The following is a 22,997-nucleotide window of genomic DNA, read 5'->3' as shown; positions in this document are numbered from 1 at the left end:
AGTAAGCTACCTTGCAAGTATGCATATTGTTGTCCCTGGCAAAAAGAGAATTATCTACAAGGTATACTTGTCAACAAGATTAGGGGGAATTAGGCTTAGAGCAGACACACTTAAGCACTTCAGCCTCTGGAAAGGCCTTGAGTGAGTTCAGCAAAGTGAGTGTGTTATTCTTGAGAAGCCTGCCTTCAAGAACACAGTAACATATTCAAAAGAAAGTGAGGTAAGCAAGAGTTTGGCTTCTACCTATTTCTTCACAGCTATGGTGATAATTTGGAAAAAAGGAGTGTGGAACTTGAGTAATGACTTTTTTTTTTTTGGCATGCAGTTTGCTTGATTTAGAAATTTAGTAACTTCTTCCAAAATCCCAGAAATAGAAGCATCATCCATATCAAGCTTACAGTTTCTCCTAGAAACCTTATTTTAAAATGGGGTTAAATGCCTTTAGAACATGCTGAGAAACAAAAATGTATTATTTAATGATATTCAGTTGTGCTAGTTTGCGATGAGCATAGATCACATATTAAACAGTCTCTCCTTGTTACTTTTGTCTGTAATATGAATAAATCTGTATGAAAATTTCCCAAGTATCAAGAGTGAGAGTAGATAAAAATAATTTTCTCATACATTTTCCTGATCTTACCTGTTCTTGCTCTTTTAAAGATTTATGTTTTTTTAAATGCTAGGTGCTAGTAACTTCTGCTGCTATATATACAGTATAGCTGAAAAGTACACAAGAGGATGGAACCCTCTTTTTTTCCCCCATGATCGTTGTTTCTGCCATAAATTTAATTGCCTAAGACTTAGTGTAAAAGAAATAGAGCAATGGCCAAGTTGGTTGACTGGTTGTCCCATAACTTCTACAGTCTGCTTCAGAAAACTTACTGTGTTTTAATGCCCTTGGCTTCATTAGGATTTTCATTTCCTGAGTGTTAGTGAGGTCAGTCATGTTGGCAGGAATTAGAACTTCCTGTTGATGTTGAAACAACAGAGACTACAAAGGGAATGTGGAAATCTGGTTTAAACAATTCCTATGGATGCTGTCAGAAATGCGGTTAGAGTTCGGAGTTGCTTGGAATGCATAGGGGCTAACTTGTAACTCTACAAGTGTATCTAACTTCAAGATATGAACTTACCATATGAATATATTACCAATGGGAAAGACATCAAGTGTTGTATGCATTCAGCTACTAATTGTCATGCAGCTAATATAGAAACATGAGTCCTACCTAGCAAGTTACTGAAGGTCAAGATCCATAGAAGCTGCTTTAACAATAGTAGTTAAGTTCCTTGAACTCCTTGTTGCCTGTGATAATGGAGACAGTATCTTGCATGTAGGTGTAAAGGTTTCTGTAGTGTTGGTAAACCATTTTAAAGTTGTTCATTAAAAGGAGGCTTTCCTTAAAACATTAGTGAGTGACTGTCTTGATGTGGAATTCACAAATAAAGCATTTTAGGAGCTTAGCTGAGCAGTAGCTAGGGCAGGTTATGTACATGTATGTCTGACTAACCGTATGATAAAGTGCATTTATGAAATGACTCTGAAGGTTAGGTTCTGTTAGTATGATTAGTTAATTCTTACAGATTGTGGAGGAGTTTGGGTTGTTCTGCCCCTGCATAAAGTGGGACTTGGAAGAGAATGGGAAGCGAAGTGCTGAGGCAGAGTACTGTCCTGAAGTTGATGTGAGAGTTTCTTCTGTAACAAAAGTATACATATAGTTACTGCACTAGGCCTTTCAAAGTGTAATGGAGGTTTTAGCTGTGTGAAGACAGATGCGTACATGCTAGTTAGGCTATAATATCCCATCAACCGGGGAATGTGACTTGTGTCCCTTCAGCTTCTGATCTGGCTGTATCAATGTTACTGCTTCTGTGTTACTGCAGAAGACACTTGACACTATTAGGCTGCTTCATCCGGTTTTGTCATTTGCAGTAATACCTTTCAGTGCATGCTCTATTAAGCAATAAGGCACAGGCATGAAATAAGCTTTTATAATTTGGTTTAAACTCAGTGTATGCAAATAATCCAGAATGAACCTATGGTGTTCAGTTTCTGTGAAGTGAACTTTCTCAATATGACTTTTTTCCTAGGATTAGTGTTCATGTCCTTAGGCCTCTTCCTGTTCCATACAAAGAAGTTTTGTTTCATTTAAATGCGAGAGAATTGTATTGCATAGTGCACAAATTCTGGCAGAAACAAATTGGCACTATTTTAAGCTGTGTGTTACAGGAGAATGTATCTGCTTTGACTGACATTAGATTATTCATCCTATTACATTTTTAAATAAAGCTGCATGTAAATCTTCAGTGTAGTTACCTGTAACTGCAGCTGGAGTTCTGGTGTCCTGAATCTTTATCTTAATCCTGTCATTTAGTTGCTGTGACCTTGAGCAGAACGCTTAAGTTTTTGGATCGTAATTTCTTTCTCTGAAATAGGAATGATACCATCTCTAAATTCTTTGTACTCTGCCTGGAGAGGCTGGTATTTGCTTAGTGGGAAACAGGTTTATATATTAACTTAGAGAATGGCAGAAATGGAACTGGATATCAAAAAGGTAAAAGGTCTGAAAATTTGCATTTTATTCTTAAGAAGAGTCTTTAGAGTGTCTTAATTCCTTTATGACAAGAGTAGTGCATACCATTTCACAATGTGTGTGAACTACACAGGAGCTGTAGGCAGCGATGACTGCATGCTAAAAACTGTAGAGACACCCAGCCACACAGTGTTTTGTCTTAAATGTGGAATGAACAAAACATCTTGGGAAACAAAAGAGCATTCAAAAGAAAAGAAGGTGGTTATAGGATAATAAAACACTCTTGATGGGTTTTGTCTTAACTGGATTTTGGACTAAGCTGAACAAGCAATCTTAAAGGGGCTTAAAGATGACCCTGGCACCAGAAGAGAGAAAGGAGACACCTAGTTTCACAATAAAGTGAAAGGGCTTTGAAGGTTGTGTGAATGATGTTTTGAGAGAGAAGCTAACTAAAATTCCTTTTCTAAAATGCTTTGGGTTTCCGAAGTAAATTTGTATATGGTAATATGACAAGATCTGACATCTGTTTCTTGAGGTCCTCGGTTTGGAATACTAGCTACTACGAAGAGCTGTGAGATAAGTCTGGTTATGTGGGATAGTAATATTTAGGGAATGTTAATCTTTTGAAACTTATTTTCTTTTGATGGTGATTTTTGCTCTACTGCTTTCATTTGCCTTCACCATATGTGCTCTGTTACTGTGATTGGATAAAAATTTGGAAATTACCCTCATCTTTCTCCTTGGGAAGGGCTTTAGGGAAAAAACAAACCCCGCACGCCTGCAAAGATAAATAAGCTGATTAAATCTTAACAGAATAATATGTAAAGCTGCTAGCAAAGCATTTGCTTTTATTTAATAGTAAACGGTCAATTCTGGCTAATAAAATGTTCTAAAAACACACTACCAGTGTTTGTTTATAAAGTCCAGGTGCTCTACGTAACATTCGAAAATGGAACCAATTATCTTGTTCTGCAATAAAAGATAAACTTCATCAGCACATTTCTTCAGCATCTTATATTGGTATCAAGCTGCAGAGACTTTAAAACAAAAGGTTTAAGAACAGCTGAGTTTTAGGTATGGAATGCTAGTGAAAATGCCAACAATATCTTTCTGTAACAGCGACTTAAAGATAAGTTGTATGCTTGATGGAAAATATCTATATGGTTATTTTATTGGAAACCAGTCTAATAGTTGAGGAACTCTATAGGCAATAGTTGAGGGTGTTCAGTGATAATTATATTTTATTGAGCCTCTATCTTGCTGGCTCCGGAGTACAGCAGACGGAGGGATATATGTTAGTAGTTTGGTGCTTCCTGATGCTAGGAGAATAGAGTCTTAGAGGGGGAAAATGTCTGTTGGCAGCAGTTTCTCAAACTCCTCATACCTAACATTCAAAAAATACTAGTTTTAATCTGACAACATGTTAATGTTAGAATCCATTCTGGAAATCTCAGGGAGACAATTCAGCAATTAACAAGTAAAAACTTGAACATTTGTGAGTGATCTCCTTTTATCCAGATATCAGAACAACATTTCTAATAATCCCTGTGTAACAGATAGCATTCCTAATAGGTCTTTTTACAGCATTTTGCAAGTGCTTGTGTCAGTCTGTAAATATTTAATGTGCTTATTCTTTGATAGGAGGGTTGCTTACTCTATTCTTAAGACCTACAGGGAAGTTCTGATTTTCATGTCTAACGTTGGTGTTGTCTGTTGGTTCACTCTTTGGAAATTTAAATTTATACAAAACTGAATCAGAAAAAACACTAATGGAAAAAAAAATGCAAAAAAAGAGGCCCGGGTGAAAGGAATAAGTCCAAACTATATTTTTATTTACTGTGGCTGGAAAAAGCTAAGCACATTTTTGTGTGGTAACACCTTATTCTGAAGAGATTCCAGAGCAATATTTTCACCTGTATTCCAGTACTTATAAACCAATCTGCCTTTTTGCAAGTGCTGTTTGAGATGGTTGAAAGGACTTGTCTACTCTAGTAATTTCAAGCTATGACTTGTACTAATTCTCATTATTATCACCTGTCTTTCAGATTTCTGGTTGTTTCAGAGGTGGCAGTGAAGCACACCTTTAGCACAGGAAAATGAGTGAGCTTGACCAGTTACGCCAGGAGGCTGAGCAACTGAAAAACCAAATCAGAGTATGTATTGTATCAATAGATCTTGAAGCCACAGTACAGATGGATGGTCATTTGTGCTTCTTGAGGGGAACAGAGATGGACAGAAAAGTTGCATTAAGTTAAATGTTTCCACAATGTCAAAGTTAATGTCATGGATATTTAGAAAGGGCAAACACATGTAACTGCTTTAGGAAATTACTTTTTGGTCTTTAATATTGCTTAGAAAATAATAGTTACACAAATAATGAACAAAATGGATTAGATCAAAATGAATGTTTACTGAAGTTTTTCTGAGTTAGCCCATAACCAATGTTAAGCAACCTCCTGCTTAAAATAAGTTCAGCTATAAGGTTATTCAGGGCTTTGTCCAGTTAGGTCTTGAAAACCTCCAAGGATGGAGACTGCACAGCCTGTCTGATCAAGCAGTTCCATTGCTTGACTGTCTTCATGGTTAAAATTGTGTTACCTTTCTCTCAAAAGAAGAAGAAAACTTCGAAGTTAAATGCTCGATATGCTCAATGTGTTTTGATAGCAGACAGCGTATTATGTTCATGCTGCAGTTAGGATGAGTCCTCTCTGGATGACAAGCAGAAATGCTTTCTGAACCTTTTTTTGAGGGTGCTTGATCAACTTGACAAAACAGAGATGGAGTATAAAGAAATGTACAGAACTTCTTCTGATTTCTCTTTCTTCTGTTGTAGGATGCTAGGAAAGCATGTGCAGATGCCACCCTGGCTCAGGTAAGCATTTAAGAGTTTAACATGAATTATGAAAATTTGCCTCCTTTACAATAAGAAAATATAGTGTAAGAAGGTAAGTGCAAGTGAATCGGGTTTGCCTCCTTTATCAGTTTTTTATTTTTGCCTTTAGGTGGTTTCTTCCAGAAATAAGTACATTGTTTATGTTTGTCCAGTTTCTGAGAGTGGTAGCCTTGAGCAGTAGTTTCTTTAAGAAGTGGCTCAGGGCACATCTCTGCTGCTCAATGGAGAATAATGCAGGGGAGCTCCAGTGTTCTGCTACGGATATGGTAGTAGTACAGTTGTGTTACCATGATAATCTGAACCATAAGACCTGCTGAGGTTAACCTACTTACTAATTTCCACACAATACTGCACTTATGTTTGAACTGCTTCTGAACCTGAACTAATACCTTTGCATCTTGCTGTACTGTCACATTTTGATCCTATTGGCTTGGCTTCAGTCAACATTAACTTGTGGAAAGGGAAATCTGTACTCTGTAGTACATCTCATGGACACATGGCGGGGTTTTTTCCTAGAAATCTGGTAGGAATTTAGACTGAAACAGATTATTATGGCATTGGAAGAGGTGGCAAGCCTTTGCTTTTTTTTTTTCCTAGATATATTATGAATCCATTGACTCTTGTCACCTACTTCAGTCCATTTGCTTGAATGTTGACTATTAATCCTGTGTGTCTGATTTAAGATAGTTGGTACAGAAGTGATTGATATCAGTTTATTAATTTAAAATGTCACTAAAATATCAAGTAATAAAGGTAATACCAACACTTATTTGAGTGTACATATCTTGTGGTTTCATTTTATGTGAGGCACAATGTTAAATATTTTCCAGGGGGAAAGTATGAAAAAAAAGAGGGGGGAGAGGAAAAAAAGCTTCAGTATTAGTTATTACAAAAGATGTCCACCATGGAAGGAGTTCTATGTCAAGGAAACATTCTTACCTGTTCATCTGAGACCTGAGTCCTAAGCTGTGTTGATAGCCTTTGAAAAGAAGCAGAGATCTTTACTCAAATATACTTGCTGAAGAATTTTGTGACATGGAGACATGAGAAGTATGCAGACATCCATAAAATAAACTTACAAACTCTTGGATTTGTTGTGATGTGTACTACTTACAGTACTGGAAGTGTTTTGTGCTGTTTTCTGGGTTTTTTTTTAACTGGTACTTCTCTCCAGACTGGAGGACTTACATTAAATTTGACTGTGTAAGGACAGCTAAACTGAGGATTGCTTCCTCACTTTGCTATTCACTTATTGCAGAGACTACTTTTATCTTAAAGAGGTTAAATAAATCAGGTATACTATGAATTTAATAATCCTGTACTTGGAAGGGAAGGCCTTTTGGATGCGAAAGCAAGTAATCCTTTAAAAGTGGAGACATGTTTAAAGCCTGATATACTTCCGCACACCCACCCTTCTGAAAAAAAAAGTTAGTCTACCACATTTATTGATACATAAGTAGAAAACCCAGATCAAAGGTCTGAAATGCTAGAAGTTGAAGAAGATATGACCTAAGCAAACTAATTTCTGAGAGCCTTTGTAAAGATGATGGAGAGGCTGCTTTCTTCATTTGATAGTGATGTACTACATAAAATCATGTAACTTTTGATTAGGTAATTTTTTAAAACTCAGTCAATATTAAAAATGTGGGAATTTGGTCTGCATTGGAATGCTCATTTAGACGTAGTTGTGTATGATGTGTTACTTTTGGAACTATGAAGTCAAAAATTCAGTATGTGATGCCATTCCTATTTCAGATCACAGCCAATATTGACCCAGTGGGGAGAATTCAAATGCGCACTAGAAGAACACTCCGGGGACACCTGGCTAAAATTTATGCAATGCACTGGGGGACTGATTCCAGGTGGGTGTTAGTGATACGAAATCGAATCACGTGGCTTCACTGTTCTTTGGAAAGTTGAGTGCACAAGACTCTTATTTTTCCTGTTCCTACCACTAGGAACTACTAATTCCAAGAGAACTCAGACAACCAAGAGGATTCAGAAACACTTAATATCACTTTTTACCTCCTAATGTCCCTGCTTTTGTCATCCAAATCTAAATTTGGTGCCAAAATACCAGTCTTCATCTACTTGCCTGAAAAATATAGTTATGGTTCCAAATGAATTCTGAGGAACCGTGAAGATAGATTTCATTATCAGTTGTCTTTTTTCCTTAAGTGCTTCCTCTTAACTACAGATGTTTGGTTAGAAAGAAACTAAATGATACTGGTATCAGCTACTTTCGTTCTCTTTTCTTTACAAGAATTTTAAGGCGCACTAATGGCAGCAAATTTTCAAACTTCAGTTACAAGAATATTTTGCTGCTTGCTTTCAGGAACAGATAAAAAAAAAATTCCCCTTAGGAATCTTTAAGTTACAACTAAGGAGTTTGTAAGTTACAGCTAGTCTCTTTCTACTCAATAGAGATTTTTTTAAGGAAGCTTAATGTTGTTAAAGTTACCTTCTTACAAAATTTGTGTAAACAAGCTGTGCCTTATGAAAAAACTGCATGAACTCTTGTGTGTATGCATCCAGTAAATACACTAAAGCAAAATAGCCAAGTGCTTAACAAAGAAGACAGTATGCATCATGAAGATGAATAGTAATTCATGATGTGTTATACTTTTAGTTTCCGAATTGCGTCGTACTTAAAAATCAGAACGAACACAATTGTTACTTTGAGTTAAACTTTAGTGTTTTGCACCTCAGTTTTCTATGCCTGTGAAAGAAGCTAATTTCTCACAGATATGTAGAATTCATTGCTTCAGGTATCTCTTTGGCATATGGCTTATTTAAAAGATGGGGATTTGATTTCTTGTTTGGCAAAAGTGTTTCAAGACAGCTCTGAAATACAACCTAGAGCAAAAATAATTAATGCAGAGAGACTGGAGTACTTTGATGATTGCATTGTATTGTTCAAGTTGGAAATGGTCAGATGAAGATGCACAGAACAAATTTGAATACCATGTTGGAGGAGTATTTTATCCAAAATGACTTGTAAAATGCAGAGACAATACAAATTTTTCATGCCATTGTAGCTGATCTATCTTTAAGCACATTAAAAGCAGGTAAGAGAGCTCTGAACAATGTATTAGGTGCATCACATTTCAAACATGATTGCTGGATTGGGGGATTGAGGTGGTGTTGATTTAGAGCAAAAATCTTCCTAATGCCACCCCTTCCATTAGTGATATCTTTGCTGCGTTTCATTTTAATTTCCATTTCATTTCAGTGCTGACATTCATTCAGGGTTTTTGGATGTCTTAGAACTTAAATTCCTGTTTTAAAAACAAGAAAAAGGAAAATGTATTGATAGTGTAGATTCCCAAACTCAATGAGTCTGAAGCCTGCCTGTAGAACACAGAAACGCTGATTCCATGCAAGTTTTCTCCCTCAGTTTTCAAGACGGAGATGTTAGTTAAATGGCTACAGTTTTTCCTGAAGTCAGAATGTGTTAACATGTAGGCGTTCTATCACACATTTCCATAATAGTTAGCACTGAAATTGCGTACTTCCAAAATTGTATTTATAGTGCTAATAACTGAATTGGGTAATGCCACACTGTACTGAAATGGTTTCAAATACCTTGGCCTTGATAGTGGAGACAAGTGTCATCACAAAGATGTTCTTTCTTGTCTTCCTCCAATGATTGTGTTTACCTTCTGTTTCCTCTCTAGGCTTCTAGTTAGTGCCTCCCAGGATGGCAAACTTATAATTTGGGACAGCTATACTACAAACAAGGTAAGACTAACTGATATGTTGCTATGCAATTCAGCTGTAAATACAAAGGAAGGAAATGTTACCTGTCATGATTTTGGCTGCATTACTTTCATAGTCCGAAGACCAAATTTTGAATTCTCCAAAACAATAAAGTTTGCATTTAAAGAATATAGCAGTGTCTTAAGTGCATTGTGTATGGAATGTGCACCACAAATGGAAAACAATTAAATACTTAATTCTAGAGAATGTTTTGATTTGTTTTGATACCACAGAGAAATTGATCAACAGAGGGCAAGAAGTAATTGGCATGTTGCACCAGAATGGTCATATTTAAGCATAGCCATAATAATTTGTTGTCTGCAGTTAAGTACTGAAAGACCTGACATAATACTGGGTTATCACGTTCTGGCTGCAATCACATGATGCGGTTCAGGATTACTTTTACTTTCATATTATAGTGACTGGTATTTACTGGTTATGGTTACTGTTATCAGGGCTAGCAACAATTCACATGTTGTCCCTTTGAGTTAGATGACAGAGCTACTTAAGTCTGTTTTGCACAGGAGTACGGAACTGACTTTATTTCAAATAAGTTTTCCTGACTTAGCTCATCATAGCCTTAAAAACAATTTTGCCAATACACTTGAGCAAACGGCATGCTACAGAGGAGACAGAAGCAGAGACAAACAACTGCAGCAGCAACTCCTAAAGCTGGGACTATAGTTGTATCCCAGTTGTGAAACTAATGAATCCATAACTTTACTAAAGAGTAATAATACCGTTTGCAAAAAAACCCCACATCTCCCTTTTTGCCTTCATCCTCCTCCTTTGACGCCAGCCTGCAGGTAAATGTGATCTAAATTACTGTAACAACTGAAAGATAAGACAGTAAAATAATCACTGTATACCGTGATTTCCATATTAGTATCTTCAATGAATGCTAATTAATCCATGGCATCATCAAGAGGCAGAAAGCAGCTTTCTTATGTGGGGGGAATGGAATCAGAGGTTCTTACTACACTGGTGAAGTTTTTACTAGAATCAGAAATAGAACTCTTCAGCTGCAAAGCATCCTCCTCCCATACGTCTTGGCAGTATTAATTCAGTGAAGTAGCAATTGAGTTAAAACCAGAAAAAAATCCACCACCACCCCACCCTGAAAGAAGTAAAAAAAAAAAACCAAAAAAACAAAAATGCCAAAAAACCAAACCACAAAGCCTCTGAAATTATAGGTAGCAAACAGCTTGGTGTTGAAATAGTATTAAATATGACTAGGTAGTACCCCGAAGCAGTTAATGCAAAAATACTTGAATGATAGTCTGCAGATGTTCTTTTGGCAGTTGCAGCACCACATGTTGGAAGTAACACAGTTGTCATAAATATGATCTTTTCCTAATGATAAAATAAAATGGCTCAAGGTGAATATTCCAATTAGTTCCTTGGTAGAAGACTTCCAAAAATGAGCTGGTGGGTTTTAGTGCAGGGTATTGTTTTTTAACTGCTGATTGCTGCAGGATCACTGATTACTGTAGCAGCAGAGGAACACACAGTAGCCTTTACTGTTTACTTAAGAAATGCAGGAAGATTGTTAATATTGCAGGAAATCTCACAACGTGTATAAGGATATGATTCCTTAAAAATGTTATGAACAAATTTGAAGGATGAATGCAACGAGTTAACAAGACAGAACAGGTTTAGCTTCAATAATTTTTAAAATAAAGTTCTTTGAGCACAGAATGACAAGGGAACACGGGGTAGTTATTTAAATATGAAGCTTGATTGCTTGCAGTAGGTTTCCAAAGAAGGATTTAAATGGCAATGAAAGTAGCAATTTCCTTACTTGTTCATTCATAGCAAAAGATCTAAGCCTGGAATTGGCAGTTTTGCTGACTGTACTTGGAAGTCAATATTTTCCTGAACCTATAATAAACCAATAGTAATCAGGCCACTGCAATGAAATAATTTAGTTTTTACCAAAATTAGTGATTAAATGGTATTCAGGAAAGGCAAATCTGATGGTTTAGTTACGTCATTATTTGGTCTGATGAGCTATATATGTAAGTTACCCTGAAAATAGTTTGATAGTCAAACAGCCAAAGACTTTCCTTTTCACAGTTTTCTTCTCCTCTTTTTCACAAAAAGATGATGTATGCCTTGAGAGACACGTGAAAAACTTCCTGATGGTAAATTATCGAATCAGTTGTTTTGCAGATTAAATACATTAATGTATCTGTTTCAGGTGCATGCTATTCCCCTGCGTTCATCTTGGGTCATGACTTGTGCATATGCTCCTTCTGGAAATTATGTGGCTTGTGGTGGTCTTGATAACATCTGTTCCATTTATAACTTGAAAACTCGTGAAGGGAATGTACGTGTCAGCCGTGAACTAGCTGGTCACACAGGTGAGTATCTGTTTGGAATGATCTAATTTACCTAAGCACCTGGTGAAGAGTTAAAAAATTTTTTTTTTTAAATGTAATTTCCTAATTAAAAAGGTGTACTTCACTGTGTACCTGTATTTCTCGGGCAGGACCTTAGGTGCATACTGCCTGTCTCCTTCCTTTTTAAAGGATGATGCTCTTTGAACAAAAGTAGTTTAATGAGAATATGTTTTAACTTTTCATGAGACAGCTGCCTTCTGATGGAGATATTCTTTAGTTGCAGAGGTTTGAGTTCTCATTGCTTCCTCTTCTGTTTCTCCTTCTCTCCCTTCTCTCCAAAATACAGTAGCTTAATTTTTACATTCAGTTTCTGTTTCTAAGGTGGACTGTCTTGTGATTGATGAGAAAAGACAGGACTTGTAGGCTTTGCCTGGTGAATTAGAATGTAAACTGTGGCTGCAAAGTTCTCTTAGTGACAGATAAAGCAAAATTCATCTTGTTAGGTAAGAAGGATTGTAGAGACACAGGTGTTAGAGTTTTTTGAAGCAAGGAAGTCCCTTATGGTGGTTAGAAGCTAGTGTTTTAAGTGTGGGGGATGAGTTAAAAATTTTTCTTTCTGAACAAACCAAGAGACTCAGTGTTGCAAAGTACCCCTAAAAGCAATTTCAGTGGCTGAAGATACTCTGGCTTCCTAAAGAATGTACAGTTAATGGAGATGAGCACCTTATAAGCAGCAGTAGCAACCTAGAAAATGTGAATTGCTTTTGTATGTTGTCTGATAATGGACAGATTGTATTTTTATTTTTTTGTGAATGGGATTGGAAATTTTTCAGAGGAAAGCCCAGTGGGTGGTTTCTTGAACTCCTTTGAATATTAAGACACTGGCTATTTAGTAGGCAGTTTTGTATCTTGTAAAGTACTGGCATAATGTGGCCTGTCGCACACATCAGTAGTCTTCCGCATTCTTGCAGAATCAGTAATACCTCCAACAATTTGAGAAAGGGAATGGACTAATTAGGCATTTCTTCTAAAGCTGCAGCTCTGAAGCTGCACGTTATCTTTATGGTCTCTTTGTTTCCACAAAGCGTAATCCAAAACACAGCAAAATAAAGGTAGATTGCTCTAGAGGCTGTCTGCTTGGCTCCAGAGAAAATATCTAACAGTTCTTTAGAGAAAATGTTAGGTAGTCTCTGTCTTGCTGGTTTTCTGGCTGATAAAGCCTCTAACTATAGGGAGTAAAGAAAATGATATAAAGACTGTTCATGAAAGGAAAATAAGGTTACTCAGAAATAAGCAGTTACACATTAATGAATTTTATACAGAAAGGTTAGATGTGAATTAAAGTATACTTAATGCTATTTAATTTTCTTTCAGCTGTTTTTCTTGCCAAGCATGATTTATGTAATTTAGAGGGATTCTGTACCCTCTGGGTGTAGTTAAGGGTATGAAAATGCAGGGTTGATTTGACCTTCAGATAGTGGTTGTGATGTGACCAGTAAAGTGATTTCTAAGAAGGTACTCTTCTTTTTTTTTTTTTTTTTTTTTTTTTCCCTCCCCCCTGCCCTTCAGGACACAGGGAGAATTGCAATGACGGTTGGACACAGGGAGCTTTGGCTTTCAGTATGTGGCTGTGTGTGTATCAAAATACTGAAAAATACTTTAGCAATAGAAAGAGCATTACTTCTAGGATACTCTAGCTGCTTAATGGTCTTTATGGTTATAAACTGTATAGCTGGGAAGACATGGATTTTTACATAATATGAGAAGCAGAATTTTGCTGTAAAGCAAGAGACATAAGGGAGTACATTTGAGACCTGACCAGTTTGTGTGGACTCTTCTCGAAGGAACAGTTTCAATGAACTGCTTTTCTGTTTCAGAATTGAACAAAGCCTATAGCTGGAAGCCGATGTTTACAGGTTTTCATATTTTGCTGTATTTTGGATTTTCAGAAGATGTTTGTGCTTTGTGAAATAGAGGTGACAGGCAGGACAGATTAATTTTGTAATCAGAGTTGTTACGCTGATAGTTTGGCACATGGTACTTCAGTACAAAGATGCTTCAGAGCATTCAGATGAAATTCTTTGATGCCACTATTGGGAAACATCCAATGTATATGCTCTGTTATTTGTACTGACCAAGAGTGTAGTTTATTTTTTCTCAGTAGTTGTATGATACAATTGAGGTCATAAGCATTTGTTGTTCCCGGATGCAGTGACATACAGATCCACTTTCTAAGAAGTTTAGTGTGTACAATGCAGGGTTGTCTATACTTCTCTCCAGCTTGGCCAGTGGATTCTACACTTTTGCCTCACTACTCCATCTTTCTCTTCCTCCTCCTCCTCTCCCCACTCTACCAAAAGAAAAATTGGCAAGGTATTTCCAAAACAGTGCCTACCCTGTTTGGTTAAGTTGCTTAAGTTTATTTTGTTTTGTTTTACAACTTTGTTTAGGTTGACATGCTGTGATACCAGTGTATCACTGTGCTAGTGTAGTGGTTGAATTGGGCATGGTCTGTAAAGAGCCAAACTATGTTTTGTCCAAAACATTGGAGGTTCCTATATAAAAATTGTGTTGTGTTTTAGGCTTATATAGAAGTTCTTGCTGCTTCTTCAGGAGAGGATGAAGCAACATATAAGCAAGCCAGCATGCGACGTGAAGAGCAATCCCTGGTCTTACTCATAAACTTTTCCTTTTGTTTTCAGGATACTTGTCATGCTGTCGTTTCTTGGATGATAATCAAATTGTTACCAGCTCTGGTGACACCACTTGGTAAGCAGTAAAATTTTGACATGATTGTTAGTAATGACTTTTCACAGCTATACTCTATTATTGAAGGAAACTTTATTCTTTGTAAACATGATGGTCATCCAGAAGACTAAACGTGATTAATTATTGTTCCTATATCACGTTTTTACTAGTAATGGAAAATTTGGGCTTTCACGTTTGTTACCTTTGGCTGTTTAGTTATGCCCGTGTTCTGAAGATCCTGACCCAATTCTCTGTGTTAAGGTGGTATGGGAAACTTTTTTTACTACAACTATTAGGCTTTCAGAAGTAAGTGTATTAGACTAATGGCTTTTCTCAAACTTATTTAGTATTCAGTATTTACTACTTTAAAAGTCATATTTGGATTTTTCTAATGCAGAATTTAGTTTATGTTGTTATTCAGAAGAGCTCCTAGAAAATATTCTACAGTGACAGTAGATGGGTTTTTTGAGGAGAATGTAGGTGTATGTCTTAAAAAAATACTAGCTTCTGAACGAAAAAAAGACCTCAATCTTTTTTCATAGATTTTTCTATTATATTTAATTAAAAGCATTACAGTTCTCCCAAGCAGCAGTTCTTACAGCAAAGGTTGTCTAACAAATACCTCTCCTACACAGCGTCAGTCTCTTTGAATGCTCATCTATTAATCCGCTGATTCTGAGTAGCTGTTGAATATATACTTTTTTTAATACAAAATGTTTCTAAATATGTGTTGGGTTGTTTTTTTTTTTTAAAAAAAAAAACCAGACAGGATTTGTTAAAATTATGTTCTTTATAAGAGAATACAGCTGCTTCAGGAGTTATTGTAGTAACTCTACAGTTGTCTGGATAACCGTTTGTCCTTGACATCACTTCAGTTCAGCCAAGCTTCAAAGTACAGTCATCTTTTACTTGCCTACTGCAAATCTGTCACTCATATGGGTCTGGTTTACTGAGAAATTACAGAAATTAAAAATCCTAATTTTCCTTAAATGTTTAGACCGCTTGTTAGGGAGGTGATGGTGTTCTTTCATCCCTTCATACTTTTTGATTATCGCTGTAGTAGTGATTTTGGTGTCTTGGGAAAGTGGTGCAGCTTTAAGACGACAGACATAATTCACAAAGTTACACATTCTCAGTGAGTTTTTGAAATGAGAAATGCTGACTCAGTTGTTGCTGTAGCCTTAGCACTGTCGCTTTAAATCAAGCTTGTAGTAGTACTGGACAATAGTTATGGCATGTCACAAGAACTTTGTGTTATGAACAGCTATGAATGTTAGTCATTAGTTTTTTGCACTGTTTTTCAATTTAAAACCCCCAATATTTTAAAACAGAGGATGGCTTTTAAAATCTTCTCTGCACAATTATCCTGTAACATAGCCAAATAGTTCAACAAAGAATGTTTGTTTTTTCTATTCTCAATGTATTTTTTGTGAATACTTTATGGAGTTTTACTTTTTAGCAGTGATATAAATGAACAGGTTTAGACAAGAATTGCTGTCTAGACCTCCTAATGGAGCAAAAATATGTTGATTTTCGCCTTTTTAATTATTCTTTCAAGTGCTCTCTGGGACATAGAAACTGGTCAGCAGACGACTACATTTACTGGGCACACTGGAGATGTTATGAGTTTATCTCTTGCTCCTGATGCCCGGTGTTTTGTTTCTGGTGCCTGTGATGCCTCTGCCAAACTGTGGGATGTTAGAGAAGGAATGTGTCGGCAAACCTTCACTGGCCATGAGTCGGACATCAATGCCATCTGTGTATGTATCAACTTGGAACAGAGGACATGGGGTTTAAATTTGTTTTTGTATTTCTCTGGTCTCAGCTCTTAAGCATGTACTGTATGATGTAGTATTATGGCATATTTTCTATAATTAATAGTTTTTGTAGCTGGGGAAAATACCTGAAACTTGTGCAACTTCAGATCCGTTGTGGTAAATGGAAATTGTGGCTATTCTTCACATGCTTTTAATTATTTCACTGGTTTTGCCCATATCCCAGTAGTGGAGAGGTGTATACTATTCTTTGCTGCTTTCTTTTTCCACTTGGTCTGTATAAAATGGTATATTCAATGAGATAGAGGAATCAAGTCTGAAATCATGTGTCTTTTTTTTTTCTTCCCCCCTCTCCCTCATTAAAGTTCTTCCCAAATGGCAATGCATTTGCCACAGGCTCAGATGATGCTACGTGCAGGCTTTTTGATCTTCGGGCTGATCAGGAACTTATGGTTTATTCACACGATAACATCATCTGTGGCATCACCTCTGTAGCATTTTCCAAGAGTGGACGTCTCCTCCTAGCTGGTTATGATGACTTCAACTGCAATGTCTGGGACACACTGAAAGCTGATAGAGCAGGTAAACGTTTTTTGTTTTAAATATTATAAATGCAGTGTAACATACTGAATGTGTGAGTTGAGTCATACGTACAGACCTGTTACCATTCCCTGTGTCAACTTTAAAACTCTGTGATAACCTGTTTTAGGATGACCAAAGTAGCTTAATGATGTTAACAAATAAATTGGAATACTACTAAAGGATAGAAGTTTTTTTTGGACTTTATGGCATTATTTATGTATGAACTGGTCAAAGCAATTCAACATTAATGTTGCTATTTATATAAAAGAATTTTTTTTTCTGTTACTTGTAGCAGTAGGTGTAGAGACAACCAGTGAAACAACAGACATTGTGGAGATTACCTTTTGAGAAAATGAATGTGAAATTTGTGGTCCAAAGCTTAAGATAATTTAACTTCAGTTCTTTAAAATGAAAAATTTTATCACAGAAAAGGAGAAAAGGTATAAATTAGGCTGCAAATGTTTCTTTATTCTCATCAGAACAGGGAATGAGAGGAAGGACCTATTCTGTTACCAAACAAAGTGGTCTAGGCTTTTAAAATTATCCTAGGTGGGTTTTAAAAGCAAACAAAAAACAGCAGCCAAGCAAAATGTTCTTCCACATGTAGTTGAAAGTACATTATTGGTGCAAATTGACTGATGGCTTTGAGGGGAGGATATACTGCATGTAGAAGAAAACAGAAACACATGTATAATCCTGGACTACACCAAAATAGTTTCCATTGGGTTTGTTAATTTCTGTCTCTAGCAGCTTTGTTTTACCACTTGGATTTTATTTGTTTCTTCCAAAATTCATGATAGTTTTTTATCAACGCTGAGAAATTGAATCTGTGGACACTTGGTTCATGTATCGTAAAATAGCATTTGGTTCTATTTGCAAGTTAATGGTGCCAAATACAATTATTTCAGTACTGAAATGCATTTTACGAATCAGCCTTGTCTGTGTGTTGACATTTACAACTCGAGATTCTTGTACTTTGATTATTGAGACCATAAATGTGTATATAAGCCTTTATGGAGATGAATTGAGAAATTTCTCTTGATTAATGTCTATGTTAGTTTACAACTGGCTGTATTTAAGTACTGTAAAAACAATTATGTGTTTTTTCCTGTATTTTTCCTTTGAAAGACCTTCATTTAGAAGAAGAACAGAAGGAGGTGGTGATCTTGCTTACCTGTAGAAATGAGAAACAATTCTTTATACTGATCTGGGTTTCTGGTCCATGTACTCGTGAAGTGTGATTCTTTATTGCCAAGTTTTAGAACAGTTTTAAACAACTGCTTTGTCAAGTATTCTGCGTATTGAAATGTTCTGAGACTTAAGATTGCTCAGCAGATTTGACACTTCTGTCGTGCCTGATTTTATATTAAACACCTTTGTGGTTATGTATTCAGTTCAAATTGTATAAGACTTCTTGGTGCTGCTGTCTTTGTTTTACCAAATTGCAGCACTTACTAATGCTGATGGTAGACTGAATTTTGATATATCAATGCTGTTTCCGCAGTAAATTCTAGGTAACTCCTAGGTACTTCTGCTAGCTCTGGCAGCTGGCTTCTGTATGGCACTACATTTCTGAAGATTGTATTGTCTGCTTCAACACTTAAGATTTGGCTTGTGCTGCAGAAGTGAACAATTCTGTACTGAGGCTTAGACACTTGTATGGATTTAACAGGGTCTGGAGATTAATGGTGTTACACAGCATTACTGTTTTTATGAAGTATATCAGAAATGTTACTACTTCAAACATCAAGAATCCTTGTGTATGAAGTAGTCGTTTTTACACTGAATTAACAGTTAAAATTATTAGTTTATAAACATACTTGTTTGTGTAAGAACTAAAACTGACTTAATTCATGTTCTGTATTGGAGAATAGTAAATGGAGGGGAAAAGTCCAAAATATGAATGAGAATCCCATGAGCAGTGTAATTGATGTAGAAAGATTAATTTTAAGTCTGTCAAGAATATCTTAGCTCAGTGCTGTGGACTGGAAAGAGCTTGGACATAATTACGTTTTCTTTTTAACTCCTTGAATCTGTTAAATTTAAGCGGATAGAGGAAAATGTTGGCTCCTTTAATTTTTCTGTTTAGTATCTCAATTTTTGCTGTTAATGGTACTATAATTGAGTTGTAGCAAATCTGCATATTGACAAATAGATTGCATGTAGGAGTTTAAGTCTTGTAAGTGCTTGTAAACATAGTAAGATAAAATTAGATGAAAAATGCTTTAGTGTTTATAACATACTTCAGTTTGACTTCTGATTTTACACATTAAAAAATTTTGTAAAATCTAACTGATCTTTATCACTATGGAGAGGAAATACTAAGAGCTATGCAATGCGTGGTTATACTACATTAATTGCAATGACATTGTCAGCAGAATTTTTGGGGCTGTGATTTCACAGCTTACAAGAAACCAGCAAAGGTCATAACGTGGGGAATACACAAGGAAAATTTTGGAGTAATGCATTTACTGAATTACCCCCTTCTGAACCCACCCAGTTATATCTAAGTTTGTGCTTAGAAAATCAAAAGCATTTAAAAATTCCAACCACATTTGTTCAGGATTTTTGAATGTATAGGTTGACTAATTCAAACATGCATGCCTCAGTGTTACTTGAACTGAAATACGAAATCATCAAAGTAATGTGTCTGTTGCATGTTCTTATTTATAGGTGTCCTTGCCGGTCATGATAACCGTGTCAGTTGCTTAGGTGTAACTGATGATGGTATGGCAGTGGCAACAGGATCATGGGACAGCTTCCTCAAGATCTGGAACTGAAGTAGGTAGGTATCCAGTCAATTAAGGCTGTCCTTGATTGATATTCAGAATGCTTTTTTCCAGGTCCAAACAGTGCTGTTTTACTGGTGCTGCAAGCTTATAGTTAAGATTAGGAAAGTCCCTGAGGAAAAAAAAAAAATCAGTTTGTCTTTTTAGAAGGCTATTTGTTTAATGTATGCAATGACATTTTTATGATGAACTTTTTGGCATATTTTATTTTCCTGTTAGGGATGACTACAGTCTTTTGAATCTGGGTTAGTAAATAAATGGCATTCTTGCAAATGGTGAGATAATGGCTAAATGCGTCAGTGGGTAGCAAGAGCAAAGCTTGAAACTTGATTACAGTTTATCAAAGTGCAACTCTTAATAAATCTTTCTGTGTGTCAGAAGAGCGACGGACTCCATGACTGGAAGAAGTTTCCAACGGTTGAAAATTAAAAATGATAGCATATCCAATCCAACCATACTAACTTGGACCCCCATCCTCCCCAACTTCAAAGGGCAAGATCTTTTCCGTCTCCTGTTGCTGAAATGAAGAGCACAATTACCTTTCCAAGAAGAATTTCTGTGTTGTAAGCAAAATGAAATTGTGCATTCCTTTTGGGACCATTTTTTTTGTCTTGAGAATTTAAAAATGAAACACTATCATAAAAGCATGACCAGAAAATAAACTTGAGCATAATTGTGAAACAGTTAGCTTTCACTGTAGTTTCCAAGTTGAAGTTAAGGACTTTATCTCACACACTTGCAAATTTTAAAGTCATGTTTGTAGCAGGATTTTTTTCAAGTTTCCTTTTTAAATACATTTCTTTATGTATTTAATTGAGCAAAACAAGGGAGTCCTAGCCCAGAGCATCTGGGGGTTGTTAACGCTGTAAATTTAGTCCCTAATTTTTTTTATTTTATTTTCTAGTATCACAGATAATTGTTGCACAAAACTTGGCATATATAGGATAATGTTAAGCAGTAAGGTAACCAAGCACATGCTGTAAAAGGTAATGAATGCTTGTTTAAAGAATCCTTTCACCTTTTATGGATAACAAATGCAATCCTTGGTCCCTCCTGCCCCTCCCTTTTTCACCACACCAATTTTTTTAATCTGTTTTGGTTTTGTCCAATTGAAAGGGCAGTTTATATATCCTAACACTATCCTATAAGTCTCAACAACCAGGAATCTCTGTTTTCAAAAGAGACCTATCCTACACTTGGGTATTGAGTCAATTCTTTGTGTATGAAATGATGTACAAATCAATGTTTTGAAAATAATGATCTTGAACTTTCTAAGTTAAACAAAAAAAAAACCTTTTTTGATTGTTTGCCATATTGGGTGGGTTTACTCTTAGAATCGCATGCTGTAGAAATGCTAAAAAGTGCATATTGGACTAAGTCCTTAGATGTTTTTTCTTTGAAGAAATAACCTGTTTAAAAACTGTAACCATTGTCGCTGTATTCATTTATTGTTGCTACTCTGTGCATAAATCTATGAAGAACTCAAGTACAAAGCTATGCACGTTTTGGAGTAGCGTGATAAGTCACTTTTTTTTTTTAAAGAAACAGCCTGTTCAAACAATCGCTGTCAAAGATTCTGGGGTGTGGGAGGAGGGAACCTAGACCATCTTCTTTATAAATCAGTTCCTCACAGCCAGTTCCTCTTGTAGGATGAGTCCTTTGCATCTGATCAGAGTCATTTTTGTAATGAGCAGGTTTTCCTGGCTTTCTTTTCAAATAAAATGTTAAAAGCAGCAGTGTTTGGACAGCAGATTGTTCTGTTAAACTTTCCTATCTTCTCACTGTATCCAGAAATGCTCCTTCCTAGCAGCAGTAGTAGCTTTTCTCCATTTTGTTTTTTCTGCAACATTCTGTACAAAAATGTGCTGTAATTGTGCGTTAGGCCTGGATTTGGCATAAAAGATGAATTCCCTCTTACTCTCTTTCATGAAACTACTCTGTAGAGCTTTCTCCACGCCCTGTATCCCTCTTCACCTTTTGTATTTAATTTTAAAGTCAGTGTACTTCAAGAAAGCTGGATGCAAGATAGATACTATATTAAAATGTAATGTTATTTAAGATGTAATAAAGCAGTTTGACATGAGTTTTGACTGATCTGTTTTGCAGCTTATTGTTCAATGCACAAAATGGCTTCTGGCAGGATTTGAGTTATGAAATAAACATATGAGAGAAGTGTATGCTGCCCCAAAACAAATTGTTCAGTATTTTAAAATGGCTTGGATTTTTAATGGTTAATTGGGCAGCGTATGCAGTGTGTTAGTGTAGTATTCATGTGAAGGGATGTGGGTTTTGTTTTAAAGCTAAAAACAGTTGTAAGATGAACTAAAACCCTCACGATTTTTGTTATTGGAAAGTGTCACCAGCAGTATCTGAAAACTTATGTGTAAATGTGCAATATATGGTAACACTAAATGGCAAGTATGTGGAGCTTAGTGGCTGCAGGCATTTTGCTTCCTCCATTCTTAAATAGTTAAGATGGGCATATCTTTGATTGCTAGAGCTACTTGAGAGCTTAATCAAAAACTGCTGCTCAGCTACTTTCATTTGGAGTTTGAGCTACTATGATTCATGTGGTATAAATCACAAAAATGCTTTGTGGAATATAAGAGAGTGTAACATCTGAAGTAGGAAATCAGAGCAAGGTGTTTAGTAACTTCTTTTAAAACTTTTGTGTCCTTTAATAGGAAAAGAATTGAGTGGAACATCTTGTTATTGCCATTTGAGGATCTGGCCAAATAAGCTCTGTTGTCATTGTTAGCTGTCCTTACTGTAGGTATTGAGAAGGGTAAGTAGTTGTCGTTTTAATGCTCAGTAAGAACAAAGTCTCCACAAGGCAGAATTATATCTAGGGCGGGGGGAAAATGGATTTTTATAGCCACAGAAGCAAATTCCTGAAATGAGGTATTGAAAAGCAGTTGGTTTAACAACTTGGTATTGGCCCACTTGAGGGTTTTGTTTTGTATTTTTAGTGGGCAAAGTCTCTTCTCTTGTTCTGACCTAAACAAAAGTGGATATTTCATCATTTCGCATCAACCAAGAGAAATTCCAGTGCCATGGCTTAGTTTCATACCAAACATGGAAATTCTCAGCCTCAATGGAGAAGTTTTTAAAAGCTGTGAGTATGGAAAATATGATGGTGACATTACTTAACTAGCAGCCGTTAACTGTGAGCTTTGGGGTTTTGGACTGCAGAATACTGGTAAGTAGTTCATGGCTGGAAATGCTTAAATTTGGGAATTCAAATTTAGTCTTTTCCAATTCCAAATGGTATAGCTGTTTTTTCCACTCACGTGGTATGTTTTTAATCCAGTGGATATTTCATATGTGACTTTGAAAATCAATGCAGACATGATCTGCCTTACCTTCCTTAATCTCTATCCATATGTTAAATTACTGCTTCCTGCCTGTGCTGAGAATGCTTTTGCTGGCAATAAAATACCTGCCAAGATAGTAACTTCTTGTGCCAGAAGGCTAATGTGCAGTGCAATTTATTTCAAATGCAAGCAGTTGCAAATGCCTCTTGTTATAGACAGTGCTTCTCTTAAATATGAAGCTTTAAACTCTATTATTTAAATATC

At 36.1% G+C, this 22,997-nt stretch overlaps 1 protein-coding gene across 4 annotated transcripts in view; it reads left to right on the top strand.

Annotated features, from left to right (window-relative positions):
- The window catches only part of GNB1 (guanine nucleotide binding protein (G protein), beta polypeptide 1), a 44,801-nt gene extending 23,299 nt beyond the window's left edge, over positions 1-21,502 (top strand). Inside the window, exons 1-11 of one of the 4 annotated variants that reach the window (XM_010577458.1) lie at positions 147-220; positions 4,577-4,684; positions 5,365-5,403; positions 7,180-7,286; positions 9,102-9,165; positions 11,384-11,546; positions 14,228-14,294; positions 15,832-16,033; positions 16,414-16,630; positions 19,304-19,415; positions 19,798-21,502. In XM_010577458.1, the coding sequence (XP_010575760.1) occupies positions 4,628-4,684; positions 5,365-5,403; positions 7,180-7,286; positions 9,102-9,165; positions 11,384-11,546; positions 14,228-14,294; positions 15,832-16,033; positions 16,414-16,630; positions 19,304-19,410 (1,023 nt within the window). In that variant the 5' untranslated portion in view covers positions 147-220; positions 4,577-4,627 and the 3' untranslated portion in view covers positions 19,411-19,415; positions 19,798-21,502. Of the gene's footprint in view, positions 1-146; positions 221-4,576; positions 4,685-5,364; positions 5,404-7,179; positions 7,287-9,101; positions 9,166-11,383; positions 11,547-14,227; positions 14,295-15,831; positions 16,034-16,413; positions 16,631-19,303; positions 19,416-19,797 lie in introns of those variants that run through there. The other 3 variants (XM_010577456.1, XM_010577457.1, XM_010577455.1) reach the window with 3 other exon arrangements.
- Positions 21,503-22,997: the final 1,495 nt, after the last annotated feature.

Source organism: Haliaeetus leucocephalus, unplaced genomic scaffold, assembly GCF_000737465.1.
Source record: "Haliaeetus leucocephalus isolate CR32 unplaced genomic scaffold, Haliaeetus_leucocephalus-4.0 Scaffold556, whole genome shotgun sequence".
Taxonomy (NCBI): Eukaryota; Metazoa; Chordata; class Aves; order Accipitriformes; family Accipitridae; genus Haliaeetus; species Haliaeetus leucocephalus.
The sequence above is the reverse complement of the archived record's forward strand: the minus strand, read 5'-3'. Positions and strand labels throughout refer to the sequence as shown.